The sequence below is a fragment of the Nicotiana tomentosiformis genome, chromosome 9 (genome assembly GCF_000390325.3).
Source record: "Nicotiana tomentosiformis chromosome 9, ASM39032v3, whole genome shotgun sequence".
NCBI lineage: Eukaryota > Viridiplantae > Streptophyta > Magnoliopsida > Solanales > Solanaceae > Nicotiana > Nicotiana tomentosiformis.
The window spans coordinates 60,536,179-60,552,508 of record NC_090820.1 but is presented as its reverse complement, the minus strand read 5'-3'; the positions used below and the strand labels follow the sequence as shown (position 1 = coordinate 60,552,508).

The window sequence follows — 16,330 nt, the reverse complement described above, 5'->3', positions numbered from 1 at the left end:
TATGCGACCGCAGAATTACTCAGATCCGTCGCAGAGTGGAACAGAAAAGGGGAAAATTTTGAAACCTATATTTGCTGGCCACATAATGATTCTGCTCGCCGCATAAAGATTATGCTACCGCGAAATTGTATCGCGGAATGGACCAGACCCAACCCAGAATTAGAAAACCATTTTGTGTCCATTCTCCTGGCCACATATCTATTCTGTTGGCCACATATCCATTCTGCTACCATAGAATTGCACCACATAATTTACTTCGGGGGTCATTTTTGAAAAGTTTCTTACCCGACCCCAATTTGATTAAAAGCCTTGGGGCTCATTTTGGAGGAAATATCTGACAATTTTAGAGAGAAGTATGAGTATTTTAGAGAGATAGAGGGAGAAGGCCTAACCATTCTAATCATCCATTCTTGCCACAATCTGCAAGAATCATGGAATCCACTCACTAGACCATCATCTATCCGGGTAAGTCCTTCTCCTAAGCTTTCACGAAAGAGGTTATGGGTTTAAGTATGTTGTGGGGTTGGAGATAGGCCATGCATCGCCTAATAAGTCGTAGTATGTGTGGGTTTATTAAACTATTCCTGGTAGTTTCTTGTTGAAATTGGTTAAGGGAGAAAAGGATTACCATTGTAGAGCTTTGTAGTTGATTTTGCATAATAGGTGTTTGACAAAATTCCAAGAGAGTTATATCATGAGAATCCTTCTAATTATTATCCGATTTTCGCTATCTTTCTATAGATTGATATTGCTAGAAGTGTTAGGACATTGTAGTAACCTAAGAAAAGCTCAATAGAGGTATGTTGGCTAAACTTCTCTCGTAGAATCAAATTCCATGATGTTCCCGTAAGTTTCAAGTATGGTTGGACCACATTCCTAATTCCCATATTCCGAGTTGTTCCTAATAAATATTATTATCCCGAGTAGGCAAAGTGTCAAAAGATGTATTTACTCAAACGTGTTCCACTTACTCCTAACTCATCATGATCTCCTTCGGGATAATGTTCAAGTATGGTTTATGTGTTAAAGCGATATAACTTCAATTGCAAGTTATTTTGCTCTATACCTTGGAACGAAATCCGTTGTGTTTAAAGTCTTCATTACTAATGAATTTGATTTATGATTTCCAGAATATTCTACATATTGATGTTTGTGATTATAATCCTTGAAAGTAAAGAAATGAAAGTGTGAAATATAAGATACGGCCACCGTGCTTTAGATGAAGAATCATATGTATGGCCAAGAAAGCCAATGAAATAATGATGTTGTGAGTGGTTGAAAGTATTAATAAAACTATATACGGTGTAAAAGGCCAGGAGGTGAATGTATTTGTATTTATGCTTCCTTTGTGTGCAAAACAAAATATTTTTGTGAGTATCATTAGCTAGCCGAGGAAGGATGGGTCGTAAGGCCCACACCCGAAACTACACGTGCCGGTGTAGGAGTGGATTGTGATTATTCCCTTTATTTCGGATGAGATTGAAATATTAATGTGATGATATTATTTCCCTTAATTGGGATGAGATTAATGATAGCTATGAATTAAAAATGATGAAGTCAACCCACACGACATATGTGGGAAGGCGGCCTAGCCAATTGGGTGGAGATCGGACGCCATGTCGTGCGCATGGTGGTTCCTACTCTTGGTAACACCTTTATTTCGCATCACATGTCAATCCACATTGTTCGTGGAGAGATGGCCTAGACGATCGGGCGTGATTGGACTCCGTGCTAAAAACACAATGGTATATTGGTGCTAATGATCTCCCAACAAAAAATGATATTATTTTCGTATTTTGAAAATTATTATGTTTTAACTTGGCATTTGGATATCATTGATTGTTACTTGTTGCTTCCATGGTTTTCCCTTTCTTATATTGGCATTTTATTTCTAAAGAGGACATTTAGCTTCACATACTAGTACTATTACACATGTACTAACGTCCTTTTTGCCGGGGGGGCTGCATCTTCAATGGACGCTAGAGAATCTAGAAGGTGGAGCCTCAGTAATGTTAGTGAAGTTCTGAACCCTCTCCCAAATTTTCTCACCGGACAAAATTGGAGGTGGCAAATCATGTTCAACTGTATTCTTTTTTAATGCATTCTTCATCCTTCTGAACTCACGATCAACTGGCAATAACTGACGATGACAATCAAACCATGACTGCTTTCGGCCATGTCTTAAAGTGAATGCTTTATCATTGTCCATGCAGTAAGGACAAGCTAACTTTCCAGCAGTCATCCTCCCAGACAACATTCCATACGCAGATAAATTATTAATGGTCCACATTAAATTAGCACGCAAGTTGAAATTTTGCTTAGTTGATATGTCATATGTCTCAACTCCATCATACCACAACTATTTTAGCTCATCAATCAGAGGTAGAAAATATACATCAATCAAACTCTTTGGATTACGGGGACCGGGAATAACACAATTTAAAAATATATATGGACTAGTCATATACATTTTAGGTGGAAGATTATACGGCGTAATAAAGGCTGACCAACATGAATATGGTGTTGCAGAAACAGATAATGACGTGAAACCATAAGCACACGAACCCAATCGAACATTCCTCGGTTCACTAGCAAAATCCGGATACGTCGTATCAAAATGCTTCCAAGCTTCCCCATCTAAAGGATGACATATAACACCAGACAACCTTCTATTTTCATAGTGCCATCTCATATGAGGAACGGAAAGAATCGACGCATACAACCTTCTTCCTGCTGGAAATCCGCTTACAACGAGGTTTTTTTTACATAATTTACAACTTTCTAAATCTGCATCACCCTTATAATACAACATGCAACCATCTTCACAACAATCGATTCTCATAGACGAGAGTCCTAACTTAGAAACTAATCTATTAGCCTTATAGAAATCATCAGGTATGTTGAAATTTGGGTTAACTAGTTCACTCATAAGGCCAATGAAAGAATCCATTTCCGCTTGAAAAATATTGGTATATGATTTGATACTTAATAATCTAACCGCAACAGACAACTGAGAGTGCATACTCCCTTCACATAGTGGATGACTAGCGGCCTCTAACTGTTCATAAAAATATTTTGCCTCTTCTTTAGGAGTTTGTTCAACACTTTCATGGGATTCAAACTCGAAGTGCATCCCAAAAACATCCACAACCATTTTATAGTATCTAGGATGTTGAACGTTATTCCCCACCGACCTACTACTTTCACCAACAACTATGTTATGAAATACACCATCACTACCATCAACCTCTCCATGACTAGTCCACACAAAATAATTATTCAGAAACCCTTTTCTATAAAGATGAGTTTTATCATCCTTCGATCCCAAAAAGTTCAAAACCTGCACTTCACACAAGGACACCTAATCATCCCTCCAAACTGAAATGGTTCAAGTGACATTGCATGCTTAATAAATTCATTAACCGCTTCTATAAATTCCTCCGTCAAAAATTGACAATTAGGATAATTCCTGTTATACATCCAACTACGATATTCCATCTACACAAATAACAAAATATTATATGTTTTATTAATTGAGTATTCAAATTAATTTATAGTTTAAGTTACATAATAAACTTTAGTAACAATAAAGTAAATTTAAATAATTTAAGTGCATATTAATTTGAATACAATATTGTTCTAGCCCTATCATTAATCATAATTAGACTCGATAGAGTAATGAATTAGTTAAGTCATTCAATTAAACTAATTCAATTAGACTAACTCAATTAGATTAATTGATATTGTCGTTATAAATTAATTTATACCTTAAATTAATTTATATATCAAATAATTTAAATGCATTAATTTGAGTTCTATTAAGAGCCATATGTTCATAATTTAAGGTTCCCTAAACCCTAGTTTATATAATTTATACAAAACAAATTAACTAGTTTATATAATTTATACACCACTATTAGTGCATAGTGTTACAATGTAGTTAACATTAATTACAATGTACTTAATTCTAAATATAATGTAGTTCGAACAAAAACCCTAAAAAATTATAATTTTAGGTAGTTCAAATTTAAATCTAAATCTAATGTAGTTCAAAAACCCTATTTACATAAATCCTAAATAGACAAAAACCCTCACAATTGCATAAAGTTTTAATCCAAAAATTAAAAATTAAAAAGCTAATAAGGTAGATTACTAACTTTGAAAGAGACTGGCAGTGGTGGTGGTGGCGGCACAGGGAAAGGCAGTGGTGGTGGCGACTGAGGGAATGGCAGTGACGGTTGGGGGCGCCAACGTGAGAGAGAAGACCACCAACGTGAAATGCATCTCACCTTAAAGTCCCCGCAACAGCCGCGCCCTTGCGACCAAAGAGCACCAGACATATATATATATATACACACACACACACACACACCTGCATAATAAGTGCAGCACGTGCAACATGAGTACGAAAATCAACGCGTACCCAGTAAGTATCTAGCCTAACCCCGGAGAAGTAGTGACGAGGGATCGATGCCGACACTTACTAGAGGTCCAATAAAGTAGTATGCTAAATCCTAAACAGATATGAAGCACAACAGTAATAGTAGGATGAAACAGGAACTAGCATAACCTCTCAAAATTTCTTTTAACGATATAAACTTCTCAATCTCGTATCCTATATCAACAACTCGGAATATATCCACTGCCAATATCAAATGAATAATAAATACCATATAAAATGCAAGGAATCAGTGCAAGGAAATAACTCATGAATATTCGGACTGCTAGCGATATAACGCACTATTATGCCAAGGTCGTACGGCCCGATCCCAGAAGGAATATGATACTGCCGAGGCAAACGACCCGAACCCATCATAACATGTACACTGCCGAGGGTCGAGCGGCACAAACCATAGATGTATATATTATACTGCTGAGGCAAACAACCCGCTCCCATAAGAGTGTGGTACATGATCCTGCTGAGGCGTTCGACCCGCTCCACAAGAAAGGAAAGGAATTTTTGAATTATGAGTCACGTGCTTACGATATAGTATATGAACACAAAGTGAGTATAACCTTTACCGATTCTTAAATAACTTGCCAACAACTCAAGGTGATAAGGTTCGGCCTAATAAATATGTAATTTCTAAATCAAGTTCAATTATAATTTCAATTAATTAAGCCAGCAGAATGAGTTCAAATAATTCAAATATTACATGGTAAAGTCCTAAGTCTACCCGAACATAAACATGCTTTAGCCACGTAATGGACTCTCGTCACCTCGTACGTGCGTAGCACTCTCAACTAGTAGCACATATCAATTTCATAACCAAGGGGGTAGTTTCCCCCTCACAAGGTTAGACATGAGACTTACCTCGCTCCGAAGTTCTATAACTGGCTCCAATGCCACTCTAACACCTCAAACTGATGTCCGTCGCTCCAAAACTAGTCAAACAATGTGCAAACCAATAAAAATATACTTTAATACTCATAATAGATCAATTTATAATAATTCCCAACTCTGCTCGAAAAGTCAATAAAGTCAACCCTCGGGTCCACGTGCCCGAATTTTGAAAATTATTGAAAATAAATATTACCCATAACTCTTATGGTATATATCCAGAAAATCATCCAATTTCGTCCATGGATCGACCCTCAAATCAAGGATTTACCATTTCTCAACTTTGGGGCTCAAAATCCCAATTTCTACAATCCAAACACAGATAAAAATAATAACCAACAGAAATAATAACAGATAAATATCAAAATAAAAGGTCTGATATTTACCCCCCATGTTGAGACGAGAACAACGCCGCAAAAATCACCTCAAACGGAGCTCTAGAACTCAAGATATGCCCAAAGTACTAAAGTTCTCGGTTTAAAACACTGTCCAGATGAATTTTCTTCATCGCATTCGCGGGAGACCTTCACGTTCGCGAAGAGAAATTTTTCGCGTTGACCGGTCAACCCAAAAATCCTTCTTCACATTCGCGTAACGTCTCTCACGTTCGCGAAGAACAAAGCTTCGAACCAGAAATCAGCAATTTTGTCCGACACGGAAATTGGCATAACCCTCTCATAGGACATCAAAATTCAACGATTCTTGTTGCTATGGATCCGTAATTACGATACAGATATAATGGTTCAATACAATCACAAATCAAATGTAGTTTTCTCAATATAGTTCCCATTATGCCTAAATAAACGACGTCGAAACATCAAATAAGAGCGCGACACAATCCAAACACCTCTAAAAGACACCCGAGGCCCCCGGGAACCCGTCCAATTACACAAACCAGTCCCAAAACTTAACACAAACATGCTCGAGGCCTCAAATCACACCAAACAACATCAAAACTACGAATCGACTATCATAACCTTTCATTAAACTTCCAAATATTCAAACTTCGACGAACGCATCCGATTCATACTTAAATATTCCCGAATGACGCCAAACTTTACGCACAAGTCACAAATCACGATACGAACATATTCCAAGTCTCGGAACCTCAAACAGACATCGATAACACCACAGTCCACTTCAAATCAAACTTAAGAAATTCTAAAACCTTCAAAATGCCAACTTTCCATATTAAGCGCCGAAATGCCCCCGGATCACCCGATACTCAATCCAAACATACACCCAAGTCCGAAATCATCATACAAACCTTTTGGAACCTTCAAATCCCGATTATGAGGTCGTTTACTCAAAAGTCAAACCCTAGTCAACTCTTCCAACTTAAAGTTTCCAAATTTAGAATTTTCTATCCAAATCAACTCTGAATTTCCCGAAATTAAATTCTGGCCACAACGTACAAATCATAATACATGAAATGAAGCAACCCAATGCCTCAAACCATCGAACGACGCACTACAGCTCAAAATGATCGGTCGGGTCTTTACATTCTCCCCACTTAAACATATGTTCGTCCTTGAACGTGCCAAGAATTGTTCTGAAGCTGTCCAAAATAACTGTTCAACACCTTGTGCACCTAACATTCCACCACAACCTAGTTGAGCACATTAGCTCGAGTCAGACTGAAGATTTTCCCTTTCATTTTAGCCAACAAGCCACAGAACCAAATTCCAACCTCCAAATTTCTCTACAAGACCTGATTCTAACATACGGACACCGTATCAATCTCCACACGCTGAACCCACACATGATTATGCACCCATGTTGACATCACACAATGCACCATATAATTCATTTGCCCATGGTAACCTCCTCCAAGCACTACAGCTCCAAATTCACCGACCCAATGCCCATAGTATACCTAATAATAGATATAAGCCCGTTCTCAATCCTCATAATACTGTAACAATGAAAGGGATGTGCAGGAACTCATAAACACCTATTTACATAAATCCTAAATAGACAAAAACCCTCATAATTGCATAAAGTTTTATTCCAAAAATTAAAAATTAAAAAGCTAATAAGGTAGATTACTAACTTTGAAAGAGACTGGCAGTGGTGGTGGTGGCGGCACAGGGAAAGGCAGTGGTGGTGGCGACTGAGGGAATGGCAGTGACGGTTGGGGGCGCCAACGTGAGAGAGAAGACCACCAACGTGAAATGCATCTCACCTTAAAGTCCCCGCAACAGCCGCGCCCTTGCGACCAAAGAGCACCAGACATATATATATATATACACACACACACACACACACCTGCATAATAAGTGCAGCACGTGCAACATGAGTACGAAAATCAACGCGTACCCAGTAAGTATCTAGCCTAACCCCGGAGAAGTAGTGACGAGGGATCGATGCCGACACTTACTAGAGGTCCAATAAAGTAGTATGCTAAATCCTAAACAGATATGAAGCACAACAGTAATAGTAGGATGAAACAGGAACTAGCATAACCTCTCAAAATTTCTTTTAACGATATAAACTTCTCAATCTCGTATCCTATATCAACAACTCGGAATATATCCACTGCCAATATCAAATGAATAATAAATACCATATAAAATGCAAGGAATCAGTGCAAGGAAATAACTCATGAATATTCGGACTGCTAGCGATATAACGCACTATTATGCCAAGGTCGTACGGCCCGATCCCAGAAGGAATATGATACTGCCGAGGCAAACGACCCGAACCCATCATAACATGTACACTGCCGAGGGTCGAGCGGCACAAACCATAGATGTATATATTATACTGCTGAGGCAAACAACCCGCTCCCATAAGAGTGTGGTACATGATCCTGCTGAGGCGTTCGACCCGCTCCACAAGAAAGGAAAGGAATTTTTGAATTATGAGTCACGTGCTTACGATATAGTATATGAACACAAAGTGAGTATAACCTTTACCGATTCTTAAATAACTTGCCAACAACTCAAGGTGATAAGGTTCGGCCTAATAAATATGTAATTTCTAAATCAAGTTCAATTATAATTTCAATTAATTAAGCCAGCAGAATGAGTTCAAATAATTCAAATATTACATGGTAAAGTCCTAAGTCTACCCGAACATAAACATGCTTTAGCCACGTAATGGACTCTCGTCACCTCGTACGTGCGTAGCACTCTCAACTAGTAGCACATATCAATTTCATAACCAAGGGGGTAGTTTCCCCCTCACAAGGTTAGACATGAGACTTACCTCGCTCCGAAGTTCTATAACTGGCTCCAATGCCACTCTAACACCTCAAACTGATGTCCGTCGCTCCAAAACTAGTCAAACAATGTGCAAACCAATAAAAATATACTTTAATACTCATAATAGATCAATTTATAATAATTCCCAACTCTGCTCGAAAAGTCAATAAAGTCAACCCTCGGGTCCACGTGCCCGAATTTTGAAAATTATTGAAAATAAATATTACCCATAACTCTTATGGTATATATCCAGAAAATCATCCAATTTCGTCCATGGATCGACCCTCAAATCAAGGATTTACCATTTCTCAACTTTGGGGCTCAAAATCCCAATTTCTACAATCCAAACACAGATAAAAATAATAACCAACAGAAATAATAACAGATAAATATCAAAATAAAAGGTCTGATATTTACCCCCCATGTTGAGACGAGAACAACGCCGCAAAAATCACCTCAAACGGAGCTCTAGAACTCAAGATATGCCCAAAGTACTAAAGTTCTCGGTTTAAAACACTGTCCAGATGAATTTTCTTCATCGCATTCGCGGGAGACCTTCACGTTCGCGAAGAGAAATTTTTCGCGTTGACCGGTCAACCCAAAAATCCTTCTTCACATTCGCGTAACGTCTCTCACGTTCGCGAAGAACAAAGCTTCGAACCAGAAATCAGCAATTTTGTCCGACACGGAAATTGGCATAACCCTCTCATAGGACATCAAAATTCAACGATTCTTGTTGCTATGGATCCGTAATTACGATACAGATATAATGGTTCAATACAATCACAAATCAAATGTAGTTTTCTCAATATAGTTCCCATTATGCCTAAATAAACGACGTCGAAACATCAAATAAGAGCGCGACACAATCCAAACACCTCTAAAAGACACCCGAGGCCCCCGGGAACCCGTCCAATTACACAAACCAGTCCCAAAACTTAACACAAACATGCTCGAGGCCTCAAATCACACCAAACAACATCAAAACTACGAATCGACGATCATAACCTTTCATTAAACTTCCAAATATTCAAACTTCGACGAACGCATCCGATTCATACTTAAATATTCCCGAATGACGCCAAACTTTACGCACAAGTCACAAATCACGATACGAACATATTCCAAGTCTCGGAACCTCAAACAGACATCGATAACACCACAGTCCACTTCAAATCAAACTTAAGAAATTCTAAAACCTTCAAAATGCCAACTTTCCATATTAAGCGCCGAAATGCCCCCGGATCACCCGATACTCAATCCAAACATACACCCAAGTCCGAAATCATCATACAAACCTTTTGGAACCTTCAAATCCCGATTCTGAGGTCGTTTACTCAAAAGTCAAACCCTAGTCAACTCTTCCAACTTAAAGTTTCCAAATTTAGAATTTTCTATCCAAATCAACCCTGAATTTCCCGAAATTAAATTCTGGCCACAACGTACAAATCATAATACATGAAATGAAGCAACCCAATGCCTCAAACCATCGAACGACGCACTACAGCTCAAAATGATCGGTCGGGTCTTTACATTCTCCCCACTTAAACATATGTTCGTCCTTGAACGTGCCAAGAATTGTTCTGAAGCTGTCCAAAATAACTGTTCAACACCTTGTGCACCTAACATTCCACCACAACCTAGTTGAGCACATTAGCTCGAGTCAGACTGAAGATTTTCCCTTTCATTTTAGCCAACAAGCCACAGAACCAAATTCCAACCTCCAAATTTCTCTACAAGACCTGATTCTAACATACGGACACCGTATCAATCTCCACACGCTGAACCCACACATGATTATGCACCCATGCTGACATCACACAATGCACCATATAATTCATTTGCCCATGGTAACCTCCTCCAAGCACTACAGCTCCAAATTCACCGACCCAATGCCCATAGTATACCTAATAATAGATATAAGCCCGTTCTCAATCCTCATAATACTGTAACAATGAAAGGGATGTGCAGGAACTCATAAACACCTATTTACATAAATCCTAAATAGACAAAAACCCTCACAATTGCATAAAGTTTTATTCCAAAAATTAAAAATTAAAAAGCTAATAAGGTAGATTACTAACTTTGAAAGAGACTGGCAGTGGTGGTGGTGGCGGCACAGGGAAAGGCAGTGGTGGTGGCGACTGAGGGAATGGCAGTGACGGTTGGGGGCGCCAACGTGAGAGAGAAGACCACCAACGTGAAATGCATCTCACCTTAAAGTCCCCGCAACAGCCGCGCCCTTGCGACCAAAGAGCACCAGACATATATATATATACACACACACACACACACACACCTGCATAATAAGTGCAGCACGTGCAACATGAGTACGAAAATCAACGCGTACCCAGTAAGTATCTAGCCTAACCCCGGAGAAGTAGTGACGAGGGATCGATGCCGACACTTACTAGAGGTCCAATAAAGTAGTATGCTAAATCCTAAACAGATATGAAGCACAACAGTAATAGTAGGATGAAACAGGAACTAGCATAACCTCTCAAAATTTCTTTTAACGATATAAACTTCTCAATCTCGTATCCTATATCAACAACTCGGAATATATCCACTGCCAATATCAAATGAATAATAAATACCATATAAAATGCAAGGAATCAGTGCAAGGAAATAACTCATGAATATTCGGACTGCTAGCGATATAACGCACTATTATGCCAAGGTCGTACGGCCCGATCCCAGAAGGAATATGATACTGCCGAGGCAAACGACCCGAACCCATCATAACATGTACACTGCCGAGGGTCGAGCGGCACAAACCATAGATGTATATATTATACTGCTGAGGCAAACAACCCGCTCCCATAAGAGTGTGGTACATGATCCTGCTGAGGCGTTCGACCCGCTCCACAAGAAAGGAAAGGAATTTTTGAATTATGAGTCACGTGCTTACGATATAGTATATGAACACAAAGTGAGTATAACCTTTACCGATTCTTAAATAACTTGCCAACAACTCAAGGTGATAAGGTTCGGCCTAATAAATATGTAATTTCTAAATCAAGTTCAATTATAATTTCAATTAATTAAGCCAGCAGAATGAGTTCAAATAATTCAAATATTACATGGTAAAGTCCTAAGTCTACCCGAACATAAACATGCTTTAGCCACGTAATGGACTCTCGTCACCTCGTACGTGCGTAGCACTCTCAACTAGTAGCACATATCAATTTCATAACCAAGGGGGTAGTTTCCCCCTCACAAGGTTAGACATGAGACTTACCTCGCTCCGAAGTTCTATAACTGGCTCCAATGCCACTCTAACACCTCAAACTGATGTCCGTCGCTCCAAAACTAGTCAAACAATGTGCAAACCAATAAAAATATACTTTAATACTCATAATAGATCAATTTATAATAATTCCCAACTCTGCTCGAAAAGTCAATAAAGTCAACCCTCGGGTCCACGTGCCCGAATTTTGAAAATTATTGAAAATAAATATTACCCATAACTCTTATGGTATATATCCAGAAAATCATCCAATTTCGTCCATGGATCGACCCTCAAATCAAGGATTTACCATTTCTCAACTTTGGGGCTCAAAATCCCAATTTCTACAATCCAAACACAGATAAAAATAATAACCAACAGAAATAATAACAGATAAATATCAAAATAAAAGGTCTGATATTTACCCCCCATGTTGAGACGAGAACAACGCCGCAAAAATCACCTCAAACGGAGCTCTAGAACTCAAGATATGCCCAAAGTACTAAAGTTCTCGGTTTAAAACACTGTCCAGATGAATTTTCTTCATCGCATTCGCGGGAGACCTTCACGTTCGCGAAGAGAAATTTTTCGCGTTGACCGGTCAACCCAAAAATCCTTCTTCACATTCGCGTAACGTCTCTCACGTTCGCGAAGAACAAAGCTTCGAACCAGAAATCAGCAATTTTGTCCGACACGGAAATTGGCATAACCCTCTCATAGGACATCAAAATTCAACGATTCTTGTTGCTATGGATCCGTAATTACGATACAGATATAATGGTTCAATACAATCACAAATCAAATGTAGTTTTCTCAATATAGTTCCCATTATGCCTAAATAAACGACGTCGAAACATCAAATAAGAGCGCGACACAATCCAAACACCTCTAAAAGACACCCGAGGCCCCCGGGAACCCGTCCAATTACACAAACCAGTCCCAAAACTTAACACAAACATGCTCGAGGCCTCAAATCACACCAAACAACATCAAAACTACGAATCGACTATCATAACCTTTCATTAAACTTCCAAATATTCAAACTTCGACGAACGCATCCGATTCATACTTAAATATTCCCGAATGACGCCAAACTTTACGCACAAGTCACAAATCACGATACGAACATATTCCAAGTCTCGGAACCTCAAACAGACATCGATAACACCACAGTCCACTTCAAATCAAACTTAAGAAATTCTAAAACCTTCAAAATGCCAACTTTCCATATTAAGCGCCGAAATGCCCCGGGTCACCCGATACTCAATCCAAACATACACCCAAGTCCGAAATCATCATACAAACCTTTTGGAACCTTCAAATCCCGATTCTGAGGTCGTTTACTCAAAATTCAAACCCTAGTCAACTCTTCCAACTTAAAGTTTCCAAATTTAGAATTTTCTATCCAAATCAACTCTGAATTTCCCGAAATTAAATTCTGGCCACAACGTACAAATCATAATACATGAAATGAAGCAACCCAATGCCTCAAACCATCGAACGACGCACTACAGCTCAAAATGATCGGTCGGGTCTTTACATTCTCCCCACTTAAACATATGTTCGTCCTTGAACGTGCCAAGAATTGTTCTGAAGCTGTCCAAAATAACTGTTCAGCACCTTGTGCACCTAACATTCCACCACAACCTAGTTGAGCACATTAGCTCGAGTCAGACTGAAGATTTTCCCTTTCATTTTAGCCAACAAGCCACAGAACCAAATTCCAACCTCCAAATTTCTCTACAAGACCTGATTCTAACATACGGACACCGTATCAATCTCCACACGCTGAACCCACACATGATTATGCACCCATGCTGACATCACACAATGCACCATATAATTCATTTGCCCATGGTAACCTCCTCCAAGCACTACAGCTCCAAATTCACCGACCCAATGCCCATAGTATACCTAATAATAGATATAAGCCCGTTCTCAATCCTCATAATACTGTAACAATGAAAGGGATGTGCAGGAACTCATAAACACCTATTTACATAAATCCTAAATAGACAAAAACCCTCACAATTGCATAAAGTTTTATTCCAAAAATTAAAAATTAAAAAGCTAATAAGGTAGATTACTAACTTTGAAAGAGACTGGCAGTGGTGGTGGTGGCGGCACAGGGAAAGGCAGTGGTGGTGGCGACTGAGGGAATGGCAGTGACGGTTGGGGGCACCAACGTGAGAGAGAAGACCACCAACGTGAAATGCATCTCACCTTAAAGTCCCCGCAACAGCCGCGCCCTTGCGACCAAAGAGCACCAGACATATATATATATATACACACACACACACACACACACCTGCATAATAAGTGCAGCACGTGCAACATGAGTACGAAAATCAACGCGTACCCAGTAAGTATCTAGCCTAACCCCGGAGAAGTAGTGACGAGGGATCGATGCCGACACTTACTAGAGGTCCAATAAAGTAGTATGCTAAATCCTAAACAGATATGAAGCACAACAGTAATAGTAGGATGAAACAGGAACTAGCATAACCTCTCAAAATTTCTTTTAACGATATAAACTTCTCAATCTCGTATCCTATATCAACAACTCGGAATATATCCACTGCCAATATCAAATGAATAATAAATACCATATAAAATGCAAGGAATCAGTGCAAGGAAATAACTCATGAATATTCGGACTGCTAGCGATATAACGCACTATTATGCCAAGGTCGTACGGCCCGATCCCAGAAGGAATATGATACTGCCGAGGCAAACGACCCGAACCCATCATAACATGTACACTGCCGAGGGTCGAGCGGCACAAACCATAGATGTATATATTATACTGCTGAGGCAAACAACCCGCTCCCATAAGAGTGTGGTACATGATCCTGCTGAGGCGTTCGACCCGCTCCACAAGAAAGGAAAGGAATTTTTGAATTATGAGTCACGTGCTTACGATATAGTATATGAACACAAAGTGAGTATAACCTTTACCGATTCTTAAATAACTTGCCAACAACTCAAGGTGATAAGGTTCGGCCTAATAAATATGTAATTTCTAAATCAAGTTCAATTATAATTTCAATTAATTAAGCCAGCAGAATGAGTTCAAATAATTCAAATATTACATGGTAAAGTCCTAAGTCTACCCGAACATAAACATGCTTTAGCCACGTAATGGACTCTCGTCACCTCGTACGTGCGTAGCACTCTCAACTAGTAGCACATATCAATTTCATAACCAAGGGGGTAGTTTCCCCCTCACAAGGTTAGACATGAGACTTACCTCGCTCCGAAGTTCTATAACTGGCTCCAATGCCACTCTAACACCTCAAACTGATGTCCGTCGCTCCAAAACTAGTCAAACAATGTGCAAACCAATAAAAATATACTTTAATACTCATAATAGATCAATTTATAATAATTCCCAACTCTGCTCGAAAAGTCAATAAAGTCAACCCTCGGGTCCACGTGCCCGAATTTTGAAAATTATTGAAAATAAATATTACCCATAACTCTTATGGTATATATCCAGAAAATCATCCAATTTCGTCCATGGATCGACCCTCAAATCAAGGATTTACCATTTCTCAACTTTGGGGCTCAAAATCCCAATTTCTACAATCCAAACACAGATAAAAATAATAACCAACAGAAATAATAACAGATAAATATCAAAATAAAAGGTCTGATATTTACCCCCCATGTTGAGACGAGAACAACGCCGCAAAAATCACCTCAAACGGAGCTCTAGAACTCAAGATATGCCCAAAGTACTAAAGTTCTCGGTTTAAAACACTGTCCAGATGAATTTTCTTCATCGCATTCGCGGGAGACCTTCACGTTCGCGAAGAGAAATTTTTCGCGTTGACCGGTCAACCCAAAAATCCTTCTTCACATTCGCGTAACGTCTCTCACGTTCGCGAAGAACAAAGCTTCGAACCAGAAATCAGCAATTTTGTCCGACACGGAAATTGGCATAACCCTCTCATAGGACATCAAAATTCAACGATTCTTGTTGCTATGGATCCGTAATTACGATACAGATATAATGGTTCAATACAATCACAAATCAAATGTAGTTTTCTCAATATAGTTCCCATTATGCCTAAATAAACGACGTCGAAACATCAAATAAGAGCGCGACACAATCCAAACACCTCTAAAAGACACCCGAGGCCCCCGGGAACCCGTCCAATTACACAAACCAGTCCCAAAACTTAACACAAACATGCTCGAGGCCTCAAATCACACCAAACAACATCAAAACTACGAATCGACTATCATAACCTTTCATTAAACTTCCAAATATTCAAACTTCGACGAACGCATCCGATTCATACTTAAATATTCCCGAATGACGCCAAACTTTACGCACAAGTCACAAATCACGATACGAACATATTCCAAGTCTCGGAACCTCAAACAGACATCGATAACACCACAGTCCACTTCAAATCAAACTTAAGAAATTCTAAAACCTTCAAAATGCCAACTTTCCATATTAAGCGCCGAAATGCCCCCGGATCACCCGATACTCAATCCAAACATACACCCAAGTCCGAAATCATCATACAAACCTTTTGGAAC

General features: G+C 39.1%; 1 protein-coding gene across 1 annotated transcript; it reads right to left on the bottom strand.

Moving 5' to 3' along the window:
• Positions 1-1,969: 1,969 nt before the first annotated feature.
• Positions 1,970-3,498, bottom strand: LOC138898861 (uncharacterized). The gene is made up of 3 exons (XM_070184967.1): positions 3,341-3,498; positions 2,534-3,257; positions 1,970-2,359 (listed from the first exon to the last, which is right to left on the bottom strand). The coding sequence occupies exons 1-3, from the start codon at positions 3,496-3,498 to the stop codon at positions 1,970-1,972; spliced, it is 1,272 nt and encodes a 423-aa protein (XP_070041068.1).
• Between the last annotated feature and the right edge of the window lie 12,832 nt (positions 3,499-16,330).